This window comes from Lichenostomus cassidix, chromosome Z (assembly GCF_008360975.1).
Source record: "Lichenostomus cassidix isolate B80296 chromosome Z, HeHo_3.0, whole genome shotgun sequence".
Classification (NCBI taxonomy): domain Eukaryota; kingdom Metazoa; phylum Chordata; class Aves; order Passeriformes; family Meliphagidae; genus Lichenostomus; species Lichenostomus cassidix.
The window spans coordinates 47,500,837-47,528,671 of record NC_139511.1 but is presented as its reverse complement, the minus strand read 5'-3'; the positions used below and the strand labels follow the sequence as shown (position 1 = coordinate 47,528,671).

General features: G+C 36.7%; 1 protein-coding gene across 1 annotated transcript; it reads right to left on the bottom strand.

Annotated features, from left to right (window-relative positions):
* On the bottom strand, positions 1-25,676 carry PLGRKT (plasminogen receptor with a C-terminal lysine). Its single transcript, XM_085042587.1, has 4 exons — positions 25,523-25,676; positions 6,608-6,738; positions 5,560-5,669; positions 1-1,484 (listed from the first exon to the last, which is right to left on the bottom strand). Exons 1-4 carry the CDS (start codon positions 25,589-25,591, stop codon positions 1,363-1,365), a joined length of 432 nt encoding a protein of 143 aa, XP_084898713.1. The 5' UTR covers positions 25,592-25,676; the 3' UTR covers positions 1-1,362.
* Between the last annotated feature and the right edge of the window lie 2,159 nt (positions 25,677-27,835).

Below are 27,835 nucleotides of genomic sequence, written 5' to 3'. Positions count from 1 at the left end.
ATAATCAAACAAGTTATTATATCCCATTTTATTACACTGCCATTAAAACATATCACATTTGAGATCAGTTACAGACTGTATGCATTGCTAACATGCAGATGACAGAAACAATTACAGAAATGACTAAATGCAGAAGTCAAGGCACTTTCAGAAGTCAAACTAGAAAATGAGCTATTAATTTTTTCTATATTGAAAAGCTTTTGTTTCATTACATATCTACCTGTCTTATTGTAACAATATTATAATTTTAGTTAAGTAGTCTTCAAAATCATATTTAGGGCATTATCTCCAGCTGGAATTTAATTTTTAAGTCAACAAATTGTCAGTACAGACTTAGGCTTAATTCACTTTTGGACTCTTTTTGAGTATTTGTTTTTCATTCCACAATCAGATTAATGCTAGAAGAATCTCCATCCAAAACACAAAATAATCTCCTTCTAAACAAGATTTCCAATAGATAAAGATGCATCTTTTTTCAAGTGTGACATCAGAACATGAAAGTAAACTAAAGCTATATTCCTGGTATGTACCATGCTAGAGTAAAGGAATGCAAAAAAATCCCTCAGTTTTTCAGTACTTGTAAGGCCATTTGGATCTACTCATTACAAAAACATACATTAATAATTTTGGTTGCTGTTGGCCTAAGTTAATATTAATCTTAATAGTGAAATCCTGATTTCATGTAAACAAATTATCCCAAGTTTCAGAATGTCAAACAAGCATGAAAAAGATTCAGGAAATAGCTATATAATTTGTTTTCTCTCTTTCAGAAACTATCTCTGCTCATACTTCAACACAGTTTTCCCTAAGAGTAAAACACACAGTTAGCAAGTGACGTGTTTACTTCTGAACCTACTTCTGATAAAAATTCTATTCCAGAATCTGAAGCAGAGATGGTGAGTTCACTGACTAAAGAACAGCAAATAAAAAGTGTCTTATTTTTCAAAAAAACTGACTGACTGCTCCTGACTTCAAATTGAGCTGTCTATCCTGAAATACATTTGAAAATTATGACAATATTTATACAAACTTGTAACTACCAACTAACTTATCTTTATTGATTATATCAAGTTTGTTCAGTACCAGACATATTTACTACAGGTGAAAGATGTATTCAGACTCTGAACAGACAATGGAAATTCAGTATTTCATTACATACAAGAAAAATACACTGCAGCAACAATGAACATTTTGAAGAGATACATATGACAACAATTGCTTTTTAAAGTACTGTTTTTTAAAAAATTAATTAAATTTTGATTTTATAAAAGCTCAAAATCTTCTCAAATTTTTAATGATTTATTTATGTCCAAGTGCAGTATTACAATCACATTTCACATATATAGCTTTAATACCATCTTCCTATTTTTCTATGAAGAATTTACTCTGAGATATTCTGATTTTCTCCAAATCTTCATATGTGATAGGTCCTTTTGGCAATTCTAGCAAAGTACTCTGTGTGTCAAGTATGTCCTCTGCTTCACCTGAAAAAAAGAGGAAAATAAAAAGAGTTAGGTTCCTCAGCCTTACAGTTAGAAAGCAAAGGAAGGAAAAAAGCCAAATTAAACTGATTTAGTCATTCTTGTAACAAAACAGCAATATATTTTACAAACAAGCTGATGTCAATACAAGAATAAAGGTGTCTCTAACGAATTTTGGACTGGTGGTATAATTAGGAATCTGAGAAGAAAGTGGATGAGACATACACATAAAGATGTATATATGCGTTAACAAGTAAATCTGTGCACAGTATCATAGATGTACCATATTTGGGCACAATTTTTCTTCTTGCCTCAGGACTAGCCTAGAAGGTGCCAGAACATGGGCAGCACAGGACTTAAAGCATTGGTCAAAGCACACTGGTCACTAAAAGGTTTGCTAAGACAGTCACCTAAAGATGAAGCACAGCAAGGAAAGTTGTAGAGTGCAGAATGCTCTGGGTAAGGCTGGAATGAAAACATCTAGGACAGAGAATCCAAAAAACAAAGATACAGACTGAACATCATACATAGGTTGTGGTGGTGTGATTGTGATATAAGAAGTGATGAAGACAGGGAAAAGAATGCATTTGTTTTGGCTGATGCCATTTGGAGCAATGCCAACAATCTTGTTTACCTCCGCTTTAAGTCCCAGCTTCATGATCCTTAAAGCAGTAGTTTGAAACTGTATTTATGTGCACTAAGTCGGACAGAATACTGCAATACAGACAAGGTTATGGCCATTCTCGAAAACAGGTCTGAGTACTGCAATCTCCCAGCTCTAATTTTTATAGTACTGCAGTACGTGGGACCATCAGTAATATCCAACATTGGTTACCACCACTCCCACAATGTCAAGTTAGTTGCATACAGCATCTGATGATGGCATAGCAAGAGATCTTGGGTGACACAGATGTAGAGGCAAATCTCTATGCTTGTCACTCACATGTGCTAGAGCACATTGCTCATCACCATCCTCCTCACACCGCTCAGAGCACGAGGACTGAGCTGTCTAAATCTTGGAAAAGGTAGTCAGGGGTCCGTTGCTCAGCACAGAAGTTCTGTGCAGTTAGAGGCTGGTGACATAATGCCTACCCTCCTCTAATAATTAGTCAAAAAAACACCAGCAGTGTGTGCCGGGGCTGGGAGGAAAAGCAAAACAGCAAGGCTAAGAACACAGATAGCAGGTCCCTGACTGATTCTTTACGTCCTCAGAGGTTCAGAAAAGATAGTGGACTTGAGGGCTGTTCTGTAACCCTGATATCCCCAAAAGATTATGTTCTGCTACATGGTCCTGGCAACTTAAGGCTTTTTGACAGCAAAAGCAGAAGGCAATACAGGTGTTTCCCCCTATGTCCTCAGTTTGGGGTTTTAATTACCCCAAGCTATAAAGCAGGAAAATATACCCCTCCTATTTCAATGTGGAAGAATATTAAAGTCATGAGATAGTTTTTGGAGAAGTAGGCTAGAGACAAAAGAAAAAATTAACTGTAAACAAGATCAGAGACAAAATGCCTGATGAAAGAAAAACAAAGCAATCTTTTGGGGGTATAAAACAATTCCAAAGGACAAACAACAGCAGATGCAGACCTATGTGATCAAGGTCGATACAAGGTTCACTGTACAGCACAGAAATAATTGCAGATTAGCTTAGGAGAGAGAATTGGCTACGAGGCTGAAGACAGGTATACCCCGGAGGAAAGGAACCAGTTAAAGAAAAAACAGTAAAGGGAGTGGTGTATATGTTCATTATTACACCAGAGAGATGAAGCATGGCATGCACCAACAGAATAGATGGACAAGCAGAGAAGTGGTTAAGAAGGTGTGGTAGTGAACACAGGAATCAGCCAAGTATTGAGAACAAGCATTGTGGCTGCAGGTCAATTGTGTCATAAAACCTTCACTTCAACTGTGTAATTTTAATCTTAAAATAAAAATGAACTCCTGAACCTGATTTCTGGACCAGATTCATTCAGGCTAGTCCTCTTCCTTTTAATCTAGTGCTGATATTGGTAATTAGTTTAATTTCCTTCTCTTACTTTCCTTTATCCTATCCTGCAAGTAGGAGCTGTAAACCCAAATCTGTCTTGTCTTTTTACAAAGATAAACTAATTACTTTTTTTCTCTTGCAAGGCAGCTTGTCATTCCCTAATAATTTTAGCTCTTTAGTATAATTCCAGGTTCCCTTTACAGAAGTAATCTAAATTATATGTAACTTTCCACAGGAGGTAGTATTTTCCTGCACCTTCCCATCTGTACTCTATTTGTACTAAGGCTGTTAAATATGCATCCCTGGAGATATTCAAAAGCCTTTTGGAAATTTTTCCGGGCAATTGGCAATAGATGATCCTGCCTAAGTGGGGGGTTGAACCAGACAACCTCCAGAGGGCAATCTCAACCATGCTGTGATACTGGGAAACCTCACTTGATATTTCTAGACTTTGCTCAACCCTCAGTTTGATAACACTATTGGATTATACTAATTCTGTGACCATCTAATGCATTCAAGTCTTTCCTTTTTCTACCATTTCCATCTGGTGAACTCGGATGGTAGAAATCCATATTAGTCCCTAGTTTCTTGCAGACTTCATAAAATAGAATCCTATTTTATTGCCTCATTTCTTCAGATCATCAGTTGTTCTTGCACTATTTTCTTCTCTGTTGATGAAATTAATCAAGTTTGTCACCCAAAGATTTGATTAGTATAACCTACTCATAATTTCAAATATAAAACAAAAGAAGATCCAGACCAAATCTTAAGGAACATTGTTAACAACCCTGCTAAAGTCTAACCTTCCTTTTTAAACAAAAACTTTGACATAATTTCTTTACTCCTGTGCTTACCTGTCTACTAATTTCCACACCTTTCACATCAACTTAATCTTTATGTAATACCACACCAAATGCTTTCACAAGTTCATAGTGGATTTACCACATTTCTCTTGGGAAAGAAAAAATATTTTCCTGGAAAAGACAGAGTTAGTTTGCCTTATTTAATTTTCTGTTTGGCTCCATAGTTTCTTTTCTCCAAAACATTTACACAAGCCTTGCATACTGGTGAAACTCTCCTAGTGGATCTGAAGTGATGAAGATGACTTTTCTTATTTGGAAAGTAATAGGATATAACATCGCCCCTCTTCAACCTCTACAGGACCTCATGGTACACTGTAAACACTTTACATACAAATCTTAAATTCCAGTTGTTCATTCTGCACTGAATGTACTAATCTCCTTTTTAACACTGTGGTTTCCAAGAACTACCCAGTGTTTCTTACCCATGCTTAGCTGACTGTTCATATTAAAATCCAAAGAAATTTTTTTAGTGGGGTTGAGGAAATGTTCACAGCAATATTCTTGCATCACCTAAATATATTTGCACCTGCATGCAGCAGGAACTATCACAGATTTTGTCCAATTAACCTGCCATTATTTTCAGTGAACCGTACCGAGTTAGGAAACCTGAGTGTTAGATCTGGAGGGTAAAGACTAAGAGCTGAATCAGATTTTTATTTTGTTTCAGGATGATTGTCTCAGTACCAGACGAGACAATAAAGCTAGTTAACTAAGAAGACATAAAAAGGACAACTATGAAGCAAGACCCCACTTTCTGGGACTCACCTTTCTGCAGTTTTAGCAGGATGCTGCAGCAAGATGATCAACAGATGACTGTGTTTGGTCATGAAGATGTAAGGACATGACTCATATCTGTAATCCTTTATCTATTCTTATAATTCCTAACCCTTTCCCAAAAAACAACATTGGAGTGGAATATGGAAGGAAATCACTAGATGTAATTTCTCTCAAATATGCAATGCTTATATCAGCTGTACTTATAACCTTAGAATTCAAATTTTTTTGAAATGAGGAGAAAATGACAACCAGTCTAAACTGAAAAGAAATGCTGTAAAAAGTAGAGTGAGTACCCTTGACTAGAAAAATATATGATTTTAACAAGAAGAAAAAAAAGAGAGAGAATATTTTTGTCAAGGGGAAAAAAAAATCTATTACAAGTTTTCTCCCAGCCATTTAAAAACCATAACAGTGTATTTGAACCTTGTGTGAGCAGGACAGACCTACATACCTTTGATCCTTGTCAACAGTGTCCCATAGCCCATATCATATTGATAGGTAAATACAAAGCTTAAGGGAAGTATTGGCAGTAAAACTGCTGGGTTCTTCCTTTTAATTGCTCTGTGTAAGGAAAAAAAAAAAAGAAAAATATTATTTAGGATATTCAGCACATCAGCACTGTTAGTTTAGGTTGACCTTGTTGGTCTAGGACTTGTATCCTTCCACAACCTCTAAACAAAGAACAAGTCTTAATTCTCTCAGAAACATTTGTCTTCTGGTTGCCTTCTTGCTCAACCCAAGGGTATTTAAAAATGTCTATAGTGAATTTTGAATATATATAACAAATATGTGATTATTTAAGTAATGTAGCATGTGCAGATACATATACCCAGCCACTTGCAATGTGTAACAATGTAAATTCTATGTTCATTTCCAAATGCATCTGTGTCTGTGGAGAACCCGTAATGCATAAGGTGCATTTAATCCTCACTATGTACACAAAACCTTGCCTACATTTCCTCTAATAATGTTACAGCACAAGAAAAACATGTTATCAAACCAAAGCACTGTGGGGCAAACTCTCCCTATGTGATATTGCTTTATCAGCCAGTTTCTTTTCCCTTGGGTCAGATGATTCAAATTAAGTGAGTAGACTTCAGAAGACGTCCGCTTGTTCACTGCACTAAAAAAGTCCAGATGGAGGCTATGCTACTCATCAATAGTACATTAAATCACAGGACAGACAAGAAAATAGCATAGCTTTTAAATATTCTCTCCTCTTCCACACACAACTTTTAGTTTATACTGGGGTTTTGCTACTTAGGATATATTATTTTATTGTCAGCTCATGTCTCTGCTTTTAAATAAATCTGCAGTACGGACATAACCAAAGTACATCCAGAAGTAGACAGAATTAAGAGTCCCTTTATCATTTGATCAACCTCTGAGCAGTTACTGGATAAAAATAACTACTTGTTGCAATGCAAAGGGAAAGATCCAGTGAAATAGAAATATATAATGTAATATATGTACTTTCTGTTAGGAAATAAACTTCATACCCAGTTGTTAAAACTACAGCAGAAAGTCCAAAAAACGTCCCAAAATATTTGAGAAATTCCCGTGTCCAAGCAATCTGCATGGCTGTTTGTCTCTCTCTCATCAGGTTCTGCAGTACTAGTTGCCTTTCCATCTAAAGAAGGGAGAGAGATTAAATAAAATCAAGTCATCCATTAATTTTAAAGATTGAGTCAATCACCCACTGGTCTATAAATCCAAAACAGTAAGACGACAATCTTTTATAGCTTTTGATTGAAAATGGCCTTCTTCAGTAATAGTTTATAGCAAGAAAGCATTTAGGTCAAATAGCAAATGGTTTTATGCAGACCCTTTCTAATGCTGCTTGCTAAGGTCAAGACAACCAAAATACCAGTGCTAGGTTTTGAGAGCTCCCCAGGTCTCAGCAGGACTTTCTAGATTAAGATTCTCTGTCCTTTGTATTTCCATGTTGATCCATAGAGTATCTTCTTGCCTAATTCATTCTGCTTAATTTTAATTTAATTGTACTTTTAGAGTCAATCTTGACACTTCTTTGCCTTTTGAAGATTTCTCTTCCTCATGATGCATCATAAAGCTAATAACTCTTCTGCAACATCACTGTTTACAAATACAGAAAAACATTGAAGATAACAAATCTTTTATAGGCACTGGAACATACATCAAAAGTCCATGAAGAAATACTTCTATTACTAAAATTAAAAACAGTAATGCAAAAAAGTAAAATCTAGTCAATATGTTCACACGTCCAAGTAGAACTTTCTATGGTACAGAAGAATAATAAAAGAGAGAACTTTCTATGGGTCATAAGAATAAAAAAAACCAGACTATTAGATGCTTTTTTAAATTACATGCCCCACCTAAACTGACTGATACATTTTCATTAAGTAAACTAAATTCAGTATTTCTTAAAAGTTCCTCTCAGCTGTAGAGAACACAAGAACAAAGACTGGTATTTCCTTCTTAGAGTGACACAAAAAATAAGAATTGTGCCTAAAATAAGCAATCTGAAATCAAAGTGGAGAAGTCAGTTAACACAATAAGAAGTCTGCTTCTTCACAGTAATGTTTATAACTCATCTTTTGGGGGAAAAAACCAGTGTACCTGGGTTTGTATGTCTAGGCTAGCTAACCAAGTTGGATGAAAAGTTCAACAAGGAAAGGAAACAGAATACCAACTGCCCACAAAAGTGTATTCTAGGGAAGAGAGAACAAAGGATGAATTCAGAAAGTTCTCTTCTAATGAATCACTAAAAGTAATTAAATATGTCTTTTTCTCCTGCTTTCTAATTCAAGAATAATTTAAAGGATTTGTAATTACTAAAGGTTTCCACCCATTTATTCATCTCCATTATTATTGATTTAGCCTGAACAGAACAATTTCTATTAAATTGTTACTAATTATTTCTTCCAACTATATTGATCTTGCTATATTATTTACAAGTTCATTCAGTACCTAGATAGGTAGAAATAATTTTGAGACAGCATAATGAAAAAAAGGACAGATCTAATTACATATAATTGTACACAGTAAGAAAAACAACATTCACTGTAGTCTCACAGTACTATTTTATCAGTTTCTCTTTCCTCAAGACTTATATTACAATTGTTGTTCTCACAAAAAAATATCAACAGGCCTTACCTTTCTGATAGCCATAATTTTCAGGTTGCTTTGTTTTGGTTTTTTTTCTTCAGAAGCAATTATATAATGGCTGAAAAACCACTTAATAAAATATCAAAATAATTATATTTTATTTTGTCACCTACAAAACAGTTGGAAATTCTAAAATAAACACGTACGCTGCCCATTAATTAGATCCATTTTGGTCCCAAATATCCTAAGCCTGGTAAATTGCTGAGGGCTGACGTGATAAGATAAAATAATGACATGTAATATCCATTTAATGACTTTATTTTCATCTTCAATATGATTATTGGTGTAGTTTCCACATATGTGAAAAGTATGAAGGGATCCTTTGTTTGCCTGTCAGCACAGACAAGGAGCCTATGCTTCCAAGATGCACAGTATTACCCTAAATGAGCTTCAATTTGAAGAAGCACATGGTAAAGAAGTGGGACAAGGATATGCTGATGAAATATAGGTCTTGCTAAAAGGAAACAACAGAGAAGAAGAAAAACAGACAGTTTAATATGCACAGTGTTTAGAAAGAAGTAAGCGTGGTATAAAAAGAAGGCTGTGAGTTCAAACCTACAAAAGTAAACTAAAGGATCCTAACATGATTTCTTTTAAAACAAACACACATACACAAGAAAACCCCAACGAAACCCTCTCACATGTTATACTTTGACAGCTCTTTAAAACCCAAGTGCTGAAAGGAAAGATAAGTCACAAACAATAAATTCAAACACCATGCTGCAGGAGACTTTCATATCAAATTCCAGAAACCCAAGGGTACTTTCATGTATATCTAAAAGTAGTTCATATAAATAACCTAGTATAAATGGAAGCAACTTGTTTTCTATATTATAGACAGCAGCCAGATAACATAAACAAACATTTTTCATATTCTTTTCTAACTAGATATTTTTTCAACTTTCTGCTTGTTTTCATCCAAAAACAAGAGGTGGGATGAAACATATAGACAAATGCTTGTAATTCCGTTTTTTTGGAGCAAATTTCTTCCATGTAGATGTAAAATTTTACCTAGATGAAACATACATTGTATTTAAATTAATTTCTTTTAAAAAAAAGTGTTGATGGGAAGTTTGAATCTTAGAGATGAACATTGTGTGGACATGGTGAAATGTAACAGCCAAGAAACAAAGGTTTCAGAGAAATACTAATGCACAGTAGGCAGTAAAAAGTAAGTCTAGTGAAATTTGGCTAAAAGGATTGTTTAATTCTTGCTATTACTGAAGTTTCATGATGTTAAAATGAATAGTTCACAAGAACTATTTCGTCCATAAACCTACAATGTAGCATCAAGAAAGCCCTGAGATGTGTTTGGGACGCTTAGATCTTAAGATGCTAAGCAATCTATAGTACTGGTGCAAACATTTGTTTATAAACCAATTTTTATTTAGTTATGATTTATACAGAGAAAACTTAGTAACAACACACGAGCATGTGCTCCAAAATCCCTTTGAACCTATGTAATTTTATGCCAAACCCAGGATTACCTCTCACAAATGCCAGAAGTTCCCTTTGTTCTCTACTCCTTTATTCTGAAAAAATCTTCATTCATGCTTTCCATTTCCAAGATCAGTTTTGGAAATGGAAATAGTTGGCATAGTTTCATCTTGCAAAACAGAAGACTTTAGTGCTGCAGCTGTTGGGATTACAACAGGAATCTGAGTAACCAACAGATTTAGTCTAAATGTTTTAGGTTTTCCAGGGCAATTCCTGGAACACTGACTCCACTGGATTTCAAGCTCTCCTTAAGCAAAAGCAAAAACTGAGTGACAATTAAGGCCTAAGTTGTCCTACTACATACTGTTTCATTGCACAGCTGAAACTTACTGGAGTAACTGTAGAAAATCATGGAGTACACCTGAGCTCTTCTCAAGGAGCTCGGTAGTCACTGTGCAGCACAGCAGGGAACACCTCTCTGGCATACTCTGACAAAGCAGACAAAAGGCAGGGCACCTGCCTACGCTGTGCCATCAAGGATTGCTTTAGCATGTCCAGACCTGACATCTGATCAGCTATATTAATTTAAAAGTAATGCTTGACTTTAAAAGAGTATACATTTGAATTAATTTTGGATGCTCTAAGTGTCAAAATGGAAACACCTACATGGGCACTCAGGCAACTCCTCTGCACCCAGTCTTTCAAAAGTTCAAACAATTCATGGGCAATATCCTTATGCTTATCCATTTAACATGCCAATCTGAAATGAACATTTTGAGCCCAGATAGTTTTGAATGACCAAGATATCATGATATGCTGATTTTACACTGGCAAACAACTATTGGCAGATCTTAAAGCAAAAACAGTGCATTAGGATTACACTGACCTTAAACAAGTCAGGATTTGAAAACATATCCATATAGGAAAACATTCAGGAGTCTACAACAAAAGATGACTCGAAATTAGATGAAAGAAAACCAAATCATGTTTGACTGCAGTTCAAATCAATATCCCATTTTCAGCTGTTAATTTCCTAGTAATCGTGTCTTATTTTCCTCCACATGTGTTCTATTGAAAATGCCAGTCACACTGAGATAGTGGAAGACTTTGGATCTATTAACATGCAGATTTTATGGCAAAGGCCAAGTTCTACTCTTTTAGGACTTCCTTTACAATTACGTTTAAGATTATTTCTTTTCCAATTATGGCAAAGCAGAAGACAGAATTAAGAACAGTGCATATTCATTTTTACTCCAAAACAACTTCACATGTGGAATTTTATAGGTAATAAGACAAAAAACCTGATATCATTCAGACTTAGCAGAGGTGGGCTGCAGTTTATTTAGAAAAGTCTTACTGACAGAAGTTGATTATTGAGGAAACAAGCCACAGGTGCACATCATACATATCAGGTGAACAACCATTCACCATCCAAGTGCCATGTCATGGGGAATAAATTCTGTTTAACTTTAAATACACAAACCACCCAACTATATAGCCGTAAAAACTTCAGTAAAATGACTTACTTGACTACACTTGCACTAAAAACTACAGATAAATGGTCTCAAGTGCAGATTTACCACAGGAGGAAGAGAGATGCTGTGATTTTCCTAGCCAGGTTGCTGTGCATAGCTCAAGAGAACTGAAGCTGTGATGTGGATGCGTGGGTACACATCCAAGCATGCTTTTCGATTACTTGTATCCTATAACAATCAAACCGTGTTTTATAGACACAGTTAATACAATTTAAAAAATTAAGTGACAGTAGCAACTTCTATATTGGTAAAAAAATATTGATTGCATAATTTAAAAAATAAAGTATAATATTTCAAAATAAAATGGGTACTAGTAGCAAGTGACATTTTAAAATTTATAAAACTCTCCAGAGGACCTGGTTAGAAATAACTTTCACATTTTTCTTTAAATACAGCCAGTAGTTTCTCAATTCTCTGTGAGAAACTGTAAGGGCTGATTAGGATTTTGAAGTCTGCCACATACAAACTGTTACAGTAAAAGGAAATCAATATTACAAAATGAATCATGACAGATAAAGAGAAGTGAGGCAGAGAGGGAAAAGGTCAGTTACTATGAAACTGATAATGCTAATAAACTAGTCAGTGGTAACCATCCTTATCATTTTTACTGATTATTCCTCAGACTGCCACGATGATGTCAAACCACATAAAAGAGCATTTATACCATCATTTCATTGATTAAAGTCCAGTGGGAGAAAACTCTCATCTGAAATAATTTAATCAACTTTGACAACTTTCAAAAAAATAACTCTCTGTATTACAAGCCACATCTTCACTAGACTACAAATTTCTCATACTTCAGACCCTTAGTTTGTTTTCTCTCTTCCATGTTCAGATGCTGTAGATGGAATGGATGCTACTTTGGTTATACACCTCCAAATGGGAATGAAGGTGGTGTATAAATACTCAATAGAAATGAAAAGCAGAGCCAGTGCAAAATGCTCTCTTCTGCACTGTCCATGGGCATTACATACAATTTCACTGGTGTATTTGGTATGAGTCAAGATGTATCTTTGGGGAATGAGACACAGTAACCACCCCTCAACAAAGTGCCTATCTGCAGCCCAATACGCTTAATAGCTCTCCTGGGATATATTTTACCCTCTTTTGCCCAACCTGCCTAAAAATACTGGGCAGGACAAACATTTAGCTTGAGAGCAGTCATGGCAGTAAACCCATAAAGAATTGTATTTCATGTCACATCATTATGACATAATTGTACCAACAGCCTGGTAAACAGATATTCAGACAGGAAAGGAATTAACTACCTTAGAAGAAATAATCAGATGAACACCATCTCTGCTTAAGTTCTGAAATTCAGTATCTAAATCCAAGAAAAGTGAAACTTGAAGAAACTGTTGGAATATCCTTACACTCACTTTAAAAGAGCCTCCAGTTTTGTCACAGGTTAATACATCTGTTGTAGGCCATGGCTACTCTGCCCATGATAGGTTATTTTCCCTTGCAGTTTTTTAATCGTCAGACACTTTGAAAGTGCTCTTTTAGAAGCAACTATCTTCTAACTTCTGAGCATGCAGAGCTGCAACGAAAAAGAAGGCTTGAGTTTAAAAAAAAATTGACAATCACACATAATAAAACCTGTAAATCCCTTCCAAAATACATATGAAAGTTGGTGGGCAGATAGTACAGCTACATCTGGCATTTCATCAGCAGATGACAGATTAAAGGCTCATGTGACTTATACTTGGTGTCATTCTTTGGGTAAAATCAGAAGCTGTTGCAAATAGTTGTTCAGCAAAAAGAAATGGAAAATATAGTAGTGATACCTACATTTACACCTCTGTTGCAAGCCACCAAAGTGCAATACAGAGATGATAACTTAAAATAATCACGCAGTGCCTACTTGGTTCTATGACCAGCATGCACACAGCACATGTCAGCAAATGGGCCTCTAGATCAAACAGTTAAAATAAATCACTTAAATGTTTCATCCTGCTGCTTCAAAGCTTGTTTGCAAATATTTCCCATACCAAGTGCATACAGCAATTAAAATTATTAGCATTGCAAGAAACTGCACTCCTTAAAAAGAAAACTCGATTTTTTAAGGCTTTCCCATGCAAAGATGGATTACAAAGTATTTACAAGCAAAGAGCTATCATAAAAAGAAAAAGGTCTCACAGTGTTAGCCACAAGCCAGAATGTAAACCGCATTGAAAAAAAAAATCACACAGAATCACAGAATATTCTGAGTTGGAAGGGACCCAACAGGATCAAGTCCCAACCCTTAAGTGAATGGCCTGCACAGGGATCAAACCCATGACCTTGGTGACATTAGCACCAAATCCTTCATATTCCTGTTGTTGTCAATAAGGTGCTGGAATTACATCCCATATAAAGAGAAAATAATATTAAAAGCCCTTAAATCCATGTGAGATTTTGTGTTGCGCAAATGAGAGACTCAAACCAATGGGCAAATCATGAAGGTAAAATTTCTTGGCAGTAACCCAGCACTCTTATTTTTCTGCTGTGTGGCCTTTAGGGATAAACATGGGCAAAGCGCAGAGAGCGTGACCACCTGCATTTAATAATCTTATCTTCAAGAGTAAGTGAAGGTTGAAGGTACTGTTACCAGTGCTCAAAATTCTCAGTAGTTTTATATGAGCTGTATAGAGACAAACCAAAGTCAGTGAACAGACAGTTATGTAAAAAGCAGGTATCAATCCTGTAGGAATAGTAAAATAGATCAAGAAGTGGAAAACAAAGAATTAACGTTACAATGTCAAGTATTTAAAAAATCTGACTAATAACTGAAAATTTTTTTTTTCCAAACAAAATTCAGGAAAGACTATCTCATAGAAAACAAGTCAAAGACCAAATTTTACTTCAGCGGACTTAACTGAGGAAGAGTAAAATGATAGGTTTGCTCTACTAAGAAGAAAGGGATTATGGAAAATTCATAGTGTTAGAGAAGGCAGCTCCAGAAGGCATTTTTTCTTTTAAGTCAGTTAAATTCCTCCAACAAACTGAGACTAAATGTGTAAGGGTAAGCTGGAGGTGGACCTCCAAGCAAGACAAAAGTTGCAAGGTGCACCCACAATGATAGGTACTAGTCACAGATTTTCCCCAACAAAAAGGCTGGTAGAATTGATTCAACGGAATAAATTTAATTAATATTTGTCTCACTACTAGTGCAGCAACCAGCCTGTTTTGCATCTTTTGCTGGTAGTCGTTGCATGTTAGAAATAGCTATTAAAATCTGCTCATTGTAAACCACTTCATTTATTTCTTTACCGTGATCAGGCAGAGTATACAATCTCTCAGCTAATACCAACCAAACTGGCTTTTTTCCCTGTAAGACAGATGGTTCTAATCTTCCTCAGTACAGATATCATTTATCTTGTTCTGCTCCATTTGATGAGCAGAAACTAATAAGGATATAGAATTCTTACCAGAGAGCATTTATTTCCCAGAATTAAGCCCAGATCACCTAAGGGGCAAAACAATTTTTGTAATGCTTCAAGACAAATGCATTAGTGATGTCATAAGCGCTACCAGTACCTTGTCAATAGAAAACAAATCTAGCTATTTCCCACCCCAGAGGGAAACAGATGGTAGTAATCTGGAAAGGCAAAGCTTACTTACATTTTACCTCACAAGAAAGAAAGGTAACAATTGTTTTCATTTTAATAGAACTTTTAAAAAAAATTCTTTTGACTAAATCTCGCTGAAAACTTTGGGGAGGAAAAAGTTAGGGTTCACAAAACCCTGAAGAAATGACTCAGTGTCTGAGACATCAAGAAAAATTAAATTTTTAAGGTATCATCATAGAGGTGATTGATCTTTTACTAACAAAGATAAGGTGACAAATCTGTAGATAGAAAAAATGTCATCACACAAAGTTTTATTAGGCACAGGAAGGACTGCAGAAACCTGTGTCAATACTTTCCTTTTTTATCAATGAAAGTGAAAAGGCATGAAAAAAGTTTTCCTGTTCAGAAACTCATTGGCATTTTAACATTAGCCATTTTTCCTGCCCAGAGTCAAAACATAGCACACATATGCCTTTCAAGCACCACTTCATTTTAGGATCAACTGATAAATAATTGCAGTATTTTGACTGAGTAAAGGGTTAATTTGATTTATTAAGGAAAAAAACCCAACAGAACCCCAAAATTGTATTTGTAGATATAATCATCTTCAAACAAAAAGGTGTCATCTTCCCTCTGCTCTTACTCATGCTTTCTCACACTCTATTTTCCATTCCTACTTTTAGCTCGTTGCTAAAAAAGCATCACAGGATAAAGGACCAGGACAAAATAAAGGTCCCTACCAAGAACAAACAATAGGCTTACGAGACACAGGGCCAGGAGCTGGACATGATGATCCTGATGGGTTCCTTCCACTCTGCATATTCTGTGGTTTTATCAATTCCTTTTACCCGCTTAAAATGAAGTATTAAGGTAGGAGCCATATACTTGGTATCAAACAGAGATTAATGGTTTTGTTTTTCAAAAGTTTTGTTTTCTCCTTGTCCAATTTCTGTTATCATTTTGCATTTGTCTTTAAGAATGTGGCCCAATGTCTAGTTTCTAATACAACCCCTAATGACCTACCTCATAATAGCATCTTTACATGCTTAATATATTTTTAACTTTCAGGAATTTAAAACTAACTGAGGAGAGGAGGTCAGAGGAGACCCATGAGCTGTCTGATAAATAAATCAGGTTCTCTTCATCTCTCCCTCACAAAATTCTCAGTATTTGCAGCACAGGAAGTTCAGCAAAGTGCTATGTGTAAAATCCATGATTCAATTCAAATATCAAAAGCCAGTAACTTAAGGAAGGTGTACATTTGTATAAAAACATCTAACTTCTTAAATATGCATGTACAAATGATGCTTGTACTTTATCTATGCTAAATATGTAATCTCATTTTTCACTTGAACATATGTTTAAGATGCTTCAGCTGTCTCTTTTACTATATATCCTGTCACATGTTACCATAGAACCTTCTTAGTTAGAATTTTCTTTAAAAGTAAGAACTTCAAAAACCACAAGAGGGCTACCTAGATTATCAGACACTTTCAAATACAAAACAAACTTAAAACTCCTGCTGGAAGGTTTAAACTTATTTCTTACTGGGCATATATAAATGTTACGATTTCTTTGTACATTTTCAAAAAGACATTGAGGTGAAAAGCAAACACAAAAAATAAACAGCTGTGTAACTGAAGTTACATCTTGTTTTGAGAAACATGTGAGTGTTTGGAATAGATATGTTGTAGTCCCTTCCCATCTCTCATAATAGGTCTGATAATTCTTTTACTGTTATTATTTCTTTAATTCAGAAAAAAATCAATATAATTTAATCAAGAGATATGGTCAATTAATAAGCATGCTACAGGGTACTCCTATACTTTCATTTCATATTTAAGAACAAATTGCTGAACGTGAAGAGAAAACTGCCTTGTTACTTTCATTTATTGCCATTAAAAGCAAACATCTTAAGGCAGTATAATCCTGGGAGGAAAGTAATGCAATCATGCTATAGTCTGCCTCTAACCAAGAGCTGAGAGTGTAGAGGAAAGAAAACGTATGATAGTAAGTTGCATTTATCTACGCTTTCAGTGAGTTTTTGATAGATTTTTCCAAATACAGATACTTTTGTCACACACCTTTTGTAACACTAAATTTCATTCTAATGATATTAATGTTTACACATTAACATATATGATGAAATAATATCCTAAAGCATTTTCTTATGAAACTGAGAGCTTTAGAGCCATTTGTGGATATGGAAAACATTCAACAGTTTCACTTCAAGCTGATTTGTGAATGCATCTGACATAACTTGTGCACACACTGTAAAATGCATACATCTTTCTCCACCGGCAAGAGCTGAAGAACAGATGAAAGCACAGAACACTTGAAAGCCATTTTCAGAAGTAGAAATCTTATGATTTATTATTTGAATTAACTAAGTAAGATATTTTTTCTGCAATAGACCAATAGGTTTTTGGCATTTCTGTGTTGTGTCAAAAGAAAAATTCACTTACAGAAGAAAACACTGTATTATTTTTCATCTTTGAAAAGGCAGACTATTCTTTTAATACACTAGAGGATGAGTTTCCCTAGTTTTATACTATCTGCCCACGTACTCCACAGTTTTTACTAACTGAGGAAGAAATGTCTTTAGTTTTTATTTCCTTTATTAATTTGCATCACTGCCAAAACCAGTATAAGAGTATCCACCCAGGTACAGAACTAAAGAGGATTTTCCATACCACTATCTGGTCCTCATTAGAATAGGATAACGTAGTTTTATCATTGCTCAAAATAAGTGTAGATGATGTTGGGGACATCAAAAGAAAGAAAAGATTTTAAAAAACAAGGCAACATTGGCATGAGTTTTCAGGAAAAAAGTACCTCCACTGCATTGTCAAAACACAGAAAAATAACCCCTTTTCCAGATTTACTTGATCTTGACCTTTTTTTAAACCAAGGAATACAGAATCTTTTCCATGCCCACACAGGGAGCAAGTCTATAAACTCTCAAAGACTGACTGCTATGAAAGCACATCTGTGACTGTTTCCTGGCTATCCAATACTGGGGAGAAGAATGCTCTTTAGATTCTGACACAGTAAAACAGGGAGAGAGGAGGGACAGCAGCAGAATGGGAGTGAGTCTTTCCAGAGTTTCATGTTGCAGACAGGTTATAATAAAACACTTTTATTATTGGTAAATACAAGATCCATCAGAAGTCTATTATTTCTCTAGCCTGTTTATTTTCTTGCAAGTTAAGTGGCTCCCATCAAAGATTAATTTGGAGTAATATATCTGACTCCGGAAAGCAATTATGCTTTCCCACCGAGAAAACTGTCTTTTTGTCTGATAAGAAGTCCTCTAGCTGGGAAGAAAAAAACCTCAAAAGTCTGCAGAAAAGCCCCTCCAAATCACTCTGAACTCCAAACCCAAACCAACAATATAACAACTACATGCCCTAAGCACTAACTAGTCTGTTTTCTTTCCATCACTTTCAGTGATTCTTGGCAGCTCCTAACTTTTTCTAAAAAGTTACACTTTTCAAGAATTTTAGTCCTCCAGTATTCCACTCTTAATCAGCCTTATCTCACCAAAAAGACTGGCAGATGCAAGCTGTTGCAATCTCAAAGCAAGACTTTTTAAACTTCTTTTTAGAAGTTTTGCTTAAATAATAGTTATACCTTTTATTGAAATTTCTAATTTCAACTGATTTTTGTACATACTAATGCTGGATACATAATGTTACATACAGTGTAGGGGAAATTTATCTGTTAATGCAGCAATATATATTACAAAACTTTCAAAATATATAGGACATTATACAATTCTTTTTCAGGTAAATTATTTCCACAAACAAAATTTTTTTGCTTTGTTTTCACAGTCTAACAGGCAGGGCACACGGAGGCTATAAGTCTCAATTCCCTTCTCCATCCCTTGTGACTCTATTTCTGCATCACTGTCACTTACATACACCTAAGGTCTATCTGACAGCTGTCAGTTAAAAGTTAGGCCAAGTCACACGTTGTTTGAACAGATTGCTGTTGTCCATGTGGTGCTCAGCATGATTGCAGCTGTAAATGCTCATAATTCTCAGTCTGGGAAGAAAGAGTTCTGAGAAATCCTCCCTCACAGGATCCACAAATACAGTGAAGCATGGTCTGTGCCTGCTTCCAAGGGGATCAGAGCATCATAAAGTAACTTGGGTTGGACCTCAGCACAGGATCAGCTCAGAACAGGGTAAACTGTGTAATCAGACCAGGAGACCAGGCTGCTGAGGGTTTTATCCTGTTGGGTCTTGAAAACCTCCAAGGATGGAAGCATCACTGAGCTTCTGCTCCACTGCTGGATTGGCCTTGAAGGGTAAAACGTTTCCCCTTACACTCAGTATGAACTGCTCCCCATATTCTGTTTCAATGCATACCCAGTACCTCTTGCCCTCTCTGGCTGTGCTTTCTTGATTAACTACTCACAGTTGGTGGAGGGCTGCCCTTGGATCCTGCACCCCAGAAGGCATCCCATTTCAGGCTAAGTAAGAACAGTTCACTTGGCCTCCTTGCAAGAAGTACTCCAGCCCTCGGCCATCTTCATGTTCTGCTGCAAAAGTTGCTCTTTTTCATCTACATTTTTCTTGTACTGGGGGAGAAGGGAGGCAAAAAGTGTATACAGTATTTCAATGCATTTAAACAAAACACTGAACAGAAGACATGAGTAATTTTTGTCAACCTACTGGCTTCACTACTGCTTGTAAAGCCCTTGTTTGTCCTTTTGATCCCTCTCTCAGGGCACACTGTTGATTCATGTTCTAGTTGCTGTCTTCCAGTGTCCCCTGCATCTCTACAAAACTGTTCCCAGTTGACAGCTCCCAGTGTGGATTGTGGCCAAGGACATTTAGCTGACATCATGTCAGCTTTCCTGAACTTTCTCCTTCAAAACTTCAGTGGCATGTCACATACCAGGCAAAACAAAATCCGCTCTCCTAATGTCCAGGGTCTGCAACTGGTCTTGCTACAACCAAGTCTGCCTGTGACATTACAGTTCTCCCTTATTTGTAAGTAACAAATTCAGCTGTGCACGGGTCTTGGATGGCCCATCTAGTCCATACCTGTATCAGTAATTCCTTACATTTTGCAGAAATGTACTCAATTGCTTATGCCCTCCTATATACGATACTTTCAGCAGATGTCAAGGAGATTACAGTCTCATGAGAATCAATCAGTAATCCAGAGACCTTCTTCAGCTGTTAAAAGAACAACTTATTGTTTCTTCATGTACTTTGTCACCCTGATTGTCATACACTTTGCAGCATGCTCCCTCCACAGTGTCACGTTTTGTGGACTCTGCTTTGACCTTAACCCACAAGCTACACCTCCTCATCCTGGGTATCACTACTGCTTGTCTTTCCTTTCTGTCTTTCCTGAAGAGCTTGTACCTGTCTCTTACAGATTTCAAGTTCCATGAGCTGTCCTACCACACCTCAGTCATTCCCATGATGTTGCAGTGTTGTGACCAGAGACAGCTCTTGTTCTTCCTGCTTGCTTCTCAGGATGTGCACATCTGTGCTTCAACATGAACATGGTTCCTTTCTCCAGAACCATCAACACTGCAGAAAATCCCAGCATGTTGTCTCATAAAATCTGCGAGGACCAGATACATTCTAGACTTCTTTATTTCACATCTGCTGCCACAGCAAAATGCTCCTACTGTGCTGCTGTAGGAGAAACAGGATTTTTAGGGTGGCAGAATGTGATTTATTGTTTGTTTTGGAGAAAACACAGAGGTTTTTAATTTTCTGAGGTTTGGGGCTTTTTAAAAAAAGAAGAGTAAAATGCTCTGCAATAGTGAAGAGAATTCCTTGTGCTCTATTTACTACCCTATTTACTTCATTTCACTAGGCAGACCCCTATGCAACACAATTTTGTCTTCCATTCTCTGACCAGAGAACAAGTGAATTCTCTCCTCACTGCTTTTTTGTACAGTTTCCCGAGGAATGTATCCAGGTGAAACTTCAATAGCTAGACAACATCAAGGCACTTAATCCCTTAGGTCTGATTGTTATACATAAAGATATAAAAACAAATCAGTCAGATACTGTCTTCCCATCTGTCATCTCATGATAGAGAAGAGAGTGATACAACAAAATTACAAACTAGTCTTCAATTAAGATCTCTTTATTAATGATGAAGCTAATATAAGAAAGAGTAAAAAGGTCAATCATTAAAGGATTCAGTGTATCACAAATTATTTGTGGAGTTCCAATGAAAAATATATTCTAAGTAAGCAATTAAGTGCCTTATACATCGAGTTATACTGAAAACAGTTATGAAGGATTTTAAATGCTACAAGGACTTAAATTTTTCAGTTGTATGGACTAGAAACCCCTGCTTACTCTGCAGTATTATTCCTACACACATCAAGATATCTTCATGTAACTCAGGTCTTATAATACCACTGGAAAAATAACTGAAACCCCTGTTATTAAACAAAATCTCAGCTTCCTCCTTTGTAGGGCTACGTTTCAAGTAGTGCAGACATGCTGTGTACAGGAAAACTGGAATATGAATCAGCTTCCCCAGTGCAGAGTTTCCCAAACAAAGAAAGGAAAAGCAACTTTTTAGAGCCAAAAGCAGTGTTACCTCCCTGAAAACAACAGCAGGACAAAAACTAAAATCTAACTGGTGGAGTGGGGTGGGATGTCAGGGGAGTGAGTACCATTGTACTGAGTTGGTGGTGTTCTGTTCAAAAGTAAAGAAAGCATGCATAAGGAAACCTGGCAAAAATTTGACAGGAGAGCTTAGGCTTTTCTGTGTCTACACCCTAAATTGAAAGTCTTTTAAATTGTGTTTAGAATGTCTTTTACATATCACTGCAAAAATACTCCTCTGAGATGCAAAGTTAGTAAGCTCTGCTTTATGCAATTCTAGAATCAAATTCATTAGCAGTAAATTAAAATTTTAACCTGTATTGTGCCATGACCTTCTACCATGATTTTGCTTCTCATCACTCTAAATAACACTACATATTGAGTATACAAGATTGTTTTAGTATTTTTTATATTATTTGAAGACAATGTACTTGTACTATGTACTAATCAAATTTAAGCCTGTCTCATCACAATGAAGTCTTTAGGAAGGATCACAGTATGTGGAATCAGCCAATTTAAAAAACCACCTGTCAGTAAGGGTTCTAGACAGTCTAGAAATATTTTTAAAAAACAGCATTTAAAATGTTCTAATCAATACTGAGGAAAGCATAATGAGGCACAAACATTTCTGCATTCCTACTTGCCACTTTTGGATATGTATCTTTTTCCAGGTTACCTTGTACATCTTTAAATGCCTTTCTTAGTAAGTAGTGATTGCAATACCTTTGTCAAGGTATACATTTTAGATGCTGAAAAAAAAAAGACATGGAATAAAAGTCTCACTAGAATAGAAAGCACAGAACACAGCACTTCAACAAGTTAAATACATGAAATTCCTGCATTTAATTGTGTTAAGAGCACCCCCAGAACTCATAAAAATAAATAATCTGCTATAATTGCTCTTGTGTGGCCGGGAACAGAGACCTCCTCTAACCCACTCAGTCTCACTAAAAGCACTTTGCAAGGCCTTACACTAGTCTTGAGCTGTAGATCTGATATATTAAAGTGTTTGGAAATAATTTTGCAAGCTACACTTTAAGGAGCAGGCTCATGATAAAAATGAAGCCTTAACAAACTTCTACCACAAACAATCTCCACTTGACACAGACTGGTATTTCATTCTGGAGCCACATGAAGACAATACAAACTGGCAAGTCCTTCAACATCAAGGCAAACAGCTGAGTTTTTATTATTCTTCCAAAATGCATTAAGATAAAATTTACAAGGCCACAATCCCTTCTTTTCAGAGTTATCCTGAGAAAGATATAAAGGAAAAAAACCCATGCACCAAACTTAATAACAACTTTTAATATTCTCTTATTCTGAAGTAGTCAAGCTGGTTTGGGTGCCCAGCATGCATCAGAGTGACTCCAAAGCTGACTTGAGCTTTAGCATGCACCAAGGTTTGGGATTTGGAGAGGTCTCTATCAACTTCTGTCATATTATGGCCTTATTTTTGCAGCAGTCTCTTTCCAACCTACAGTGTTCCACAGGAAAAAAAAATCACTGAACAGCTTTATATCTTCTGTCTGTTCAGAGAAGTGCATATACAGAGCATATTCAGAGAAGAGCATTTTTTTTTCTGTTGGGAAAAAAAAAGAAAGAAAAAAAAAAGAAGAAAGTGTTCTGTCACAGAACTGAATAGCACAAAAATCTTGTTCCAAGCACTTTACAGTAACTTGATGACACTTGTTCATCTCCAAGGAGCAGGAGAATCTTTCACAAGTTCTGACTGTGCCACCAACACCTACTTGTGTTTCATTCCAGGTCAACCCACAGGCTTCCTAGTTCATTTCTGTGCAGTGTCACACTATTGTAGCAAGCAGGGAAGGCATTGTAGGTGAAACAATTTTGATGCCTTCTTGACCCACATCAATTGGCTTGGGGTAACAGTTGTGCCCTATTCCTTCAACATTTTAATCATGGGCCACTTTAAGAACATTCACAAGCTATGAAAAGCTCCAACAAGTTTTGACCTCCCATGTTGTTTGGGGGTCAATATACATTTAAGTCAAATCTGTATTTTTAAATCTCTGATAGTAAATATATCATATTGCTTTCATTAATAAATGTGATGTTTTTCAGAGAAAGACGAGTGAACTGATAGCATCCAAGTCCCAGTATTTCATCATATGAAAATGTATACATGCTTTAAGTTAAGTTATTTCATTCTGGTTCTAGCATGACCTAACTTCTCCAAGTATTTCTAGTTACAATTTCTGTCTAAAAGCAAATAAATCAGTCTACACAATTTTCTACAAATAGCCTGAAAGTACTTTGTCTAACACTAGACTCCCAACACAACACAGGTTTTACTCACATAGGGAAAAGACAAGGAGCAGTCTTTCCCCTTCCCTACACCCTCCCTAAACTTAAAGCAGAAGTACATTCTTCCATCCCCTTGTGACACAAAATTTAGTCCTCCCCTTGCCCCCACTGAATCTTCAACACCCAATTCAACTTTACATTGCATGCATTTTCAAAATGTGGAGGGTTTCTAACATGGCAGATGTGTCTGCAAACATAGGAGGAATCAGATATGATCAGGTGGTTGTAGTACTAGAAATAAATGTACTATGGCAACAGTCAAAAAGATGAAATACAATGCAGGGGACCTATTGTCAAAAAGAAGAAATACATGCAAGGGAAGTTCCCGAAGAGCAATTTGCAAAAATTTTATATGTAAATTAAAGGGGTTTTTTTGTAATTGCCCTCAAAGTTTGTTTTTAATAAATGCCTGAGCATTTGAGCTAGAACTAGAGCTACTTGGAACCTGGGGCGAGGGCAAAGACTGCCATTCAAGGTCTGCAGCTGCCTACAAATGCTAGCTTGAACTCAAGCTCTTTCCTCAACTTTTTTTTCACAACAGAGAAGCAGACTGTGAAGTAAGCTTCCACTTTAATTTCACTATCAATCTGTCAAACCAAAAACCTTCCTGTTGTCTGGATTTCCAAAAACTTTGGGGGTGGGAGGAGCATCTCTGTGTAGGAGGAAAAAAAAGTAAAAAGGTTTGTACACAAAACTTGTGGTTGCATATGAGAAAAGTGTAACTCATTCCAGACAGAAAATGATGTCTGCAAACCTTGCAAAAAGTTGCTTTCCTTTGAACAGTTAGGAGTTATCATGTATTTTATGGTATCCTGTTTCCTTATGCTATCTTGCTCCTTCTTGGACACATTTCCAAGGTCACCTTCAGAGTCATTTACTTGTGATCCCACAAATCCTACATCTGCACACTGCTTTGTAAACAAGACTATGCCATCTACTGGCAATTTAGTAAATTGGAAGTTCATCCATCACTACTTCAAGTATTTTAAAAATCTACCTGTGGTCAATTGAAATCCAAAACCAAAGGAACAAACTCCAGATAAATCCTCCAGATTGCATTCCAGCACTTAGCATACAAATATTACGAATAAGTTACAAGCTATCTAAGAACATAACAGAAAGCTATAACTAGGAACTAGTACTGTAAATCTGTTCAGCAAAACTTTCTGAACCTTAAACTGTTTTCCCTTTTTCTTTGCTCCTATTTTCTTATTTTATGAGAGACAATAAAACATCCCCTGCCCCCTATTTAGTCTGAGGTTTCCAGAGCTGTTTCAAAGATTTTTTTTTTTAATAGTGGAAGAGTTGAAACATGTTTAACTAAAGTGTTTTAAGAGTATAACATCCATGTTTTAGCAGCCACACTGTTACTAATTCACTTTAACATATACATATGTTAATATTAATGTTATAATATATACATATGATATATAATTTAATATACATAATAAACACAACATAGACATAACATATACATATAACACTGCAGTAGCCCAGCTGCACTTAGTGTGAGCTAAACTTCAGCCTAAGTGTACTTTTCAAAGCTGTTTCCAAAACCATGTTTTTAGGGTCTGGCTACTAAAATGATAGTTTCCACTTCTACAATTTGCTAACACCGACTGTCGAGGCAGTTCTTTGACACAGAGATGTACACCCCGGCACCTGCTGCACTAGGTGATCACAGAGGCGCTGGCGCACAGGTAAGGAGCACCTTTAGCCCCGGGAGGAGAGCAAAGCTCAGCAGGTGAAGCTGCCAGCCCAGCCCAGTCCAGCCCTGGCCAGCGGGCGATCTTCCCCCGCGCCGCCGACAGCCTCCCTGTTACCTGGAGCCGCATGGACTCCTGCCGCGCCTTCAGGGTGTCGTTCATGGCCTTGGAGAAGACGAACCCCATCGCGCCCTGCAGAGCAGCACACACGGGACAGGCAGCGCCGGGGAGCAGGGGAACGTGCGGAGAGCCGTCCCCGGGAGGAGCCTGTCCTGGATCCCGCCCCCTCTTCTTTAGCTGCCCCCCGCCTTTGCCTATAGAAACGCCCTCAATAAACTCTTCCCGTATAAACCAGCCCACAGGCCCTGGCAGGCTCATCACTCTGGTGTGATGTATCTAGGCACTACATATAAATTGACAAGGAAAAGAATTAAAAATGTCTTTGACACTGAACACGTCTTATCTTGCTCTGCTTTTCATCGTGGGTCAGAATGTTTTCATGGCACGATCATCCGTAATTTAAGGGTGGCTTTGAAATCCAAAGAGATTAAATTTTCATACTTACAAATATTGAGTCAGAAATTACGCTCCGTCAGTTGCCCTTTAACACAGTGACACAGATAAGGGCTAGAATTACAGAATCACAGAGTATTCTTACTTGAAAGGCACCTACAGGGTTCATCGAGCCCAGCTCCTGAGTGAATGGACCACGCAGGGACCAAGCCTACAACTTTGGCATTACTAGCACATGCTCTAATTCCCAGAATACTTTTGGCATTATAGAGTATTTCATTTAAGTTTCCAAACTGAGTCTGTGAGGCTATATGGCACTTCAAACACAACCTCATAGTGCATTTTGATATCTCACCTTACCACAAGAAATACTTGTTTTTTGTAGAAGGAGTCTACTCATTCAATCTGCTGATATCTTGACCTCCAAACATTGGTTTTACTAGTACTAATTTTCTAAATGCAAGCATTTTCTGAAAAGTTCTGTTAAAAAAATACTAAGAAGACAATGTCTTCCCCTTCTTCCTCCTTTTTTTTTTTAATTACTGCAGAGCAAAAAATGGGAGAAAAGTAAGAAAAAAATAGTAGTATTTTCTCTCGTGGAAATTTACTTAGCATTTTTACTTGAAGTAAAGAACTTGAAGTCAAGAATTTCCAAGAAATTGAACTATTTTAGTGATAGTTTGAAAATGTCTGTGACTTCTAAAAGTATTTAGTATTTAATTTCTACCCTGGGTCTCTGATGCTGCAAATATCCAGGGTTGAAATGTCTTGGTATGCTCCAGCTCCACACAAGATGGCAGTACTGCACTGGCAGCCACTGACAGGTTTTTCTTTAACTAGACTTCATCAGAGAGAATTGTGAATGATGGGTCTCTCAAAGATAAATTTGTCAGAATGTGATTTTCCTTCAAAGCAGGTTACCAAAGATACCATCTACCTTTATCCCCTGAGCCCCTTGCAGCAAAGCAAACCATTTTGGTCTGCCCAAATCTTGAGGAGAAAGGTATTTCAGAGTGCAGTATATATCACAGCTCTGGCAGACCTCTGTATTGCAGAGGTCTGATATCTGTGGAGGGCTTAGCACAATGTGACAGCAGATTTCAATAATACAGGAATAGGTAATGGGGAGGTGGAGGGGCAGAACTGTGGCTTATTGCTAGGGAAATGATACTGGTTTCTGAAGAAAGGATCAAGAACTTAGGAAGCAGCATAGAGAATGGAGGATAGTTTCGATAGGGCATGAGAAGCCACCGTGATTTATGCCTGTGGAAGGGAGGCATGTTTGAGCTACATCAGACTGCCAACACTGGCAGGAGCCCACCTCCAGTCAGGGCTGCAGGTGTCACCTCTCTTTGCTGATGTCACTTGCTGCTCCAGACATGAGCTGAATGATGTGATTTTACTGATACTGTCAATATCATGGCGCCACACTGGGAATATTGTCCATCCTGTTCCAATCCCCAGTCTGTCAGGTCATGGTATGGAGACTACAGGAAAAAATCAGACAGCATCACATATTTCATGGTGCTAGATTTTTGGAATTTCTGAAGGCAGGCTGTGTTCTATTAGCCCGGAAAGCTACAGGTATTACAGCCATTACAGAGACCCATGCACAGTCAAAAAAACATTTTATAGGAATGCCAGTCTGGCAGCCATTAGACAGTCAATCATGTCTCCCTTGTTCTTATTATCTTAAAAAAAAAAAAAAAGTCTAAATTATAACATGTACTTTCTCCACAAATAGCTGGTCCAAAAATAATCAGGCTTTGGAAATGTTGATTGTGATACCTAACAACAAAAAACAGGAGTCAACTGAAAATAGAAATAGTTATAATTTGTGCTAATGCAGATATTTATGGGTAATTTATTTCTGTTTTTTACACGATGAGGAAGAAAGAGAAACATAGAAGATGAACC

Bases quoted from the DNA above. Each gene is read 5' to 3' on its own strand.
- PLGRKT (XM_085042587.1), bottom strand. From the start codon at position 25,591: ATGGGGTTCGTCTTCTCCAAGGCCATGAACGACACCCTGAAGGCGCGG. The intron at 6,739-25,522 runs GTAACAGGGAGG...TCCCTTCTTTAG, and splicing joins AGGAGTCCATGCGGCTCCAG to ATGGAAAGGCAACTAGTACT. The intron at 1,485-5,559 runs GTATGTAGGTCT...TCTTTTTTTCAG, and splicing joins ACTGTTGACAAGGATCAAAG to GTGAAGCAGAGGACATACTT.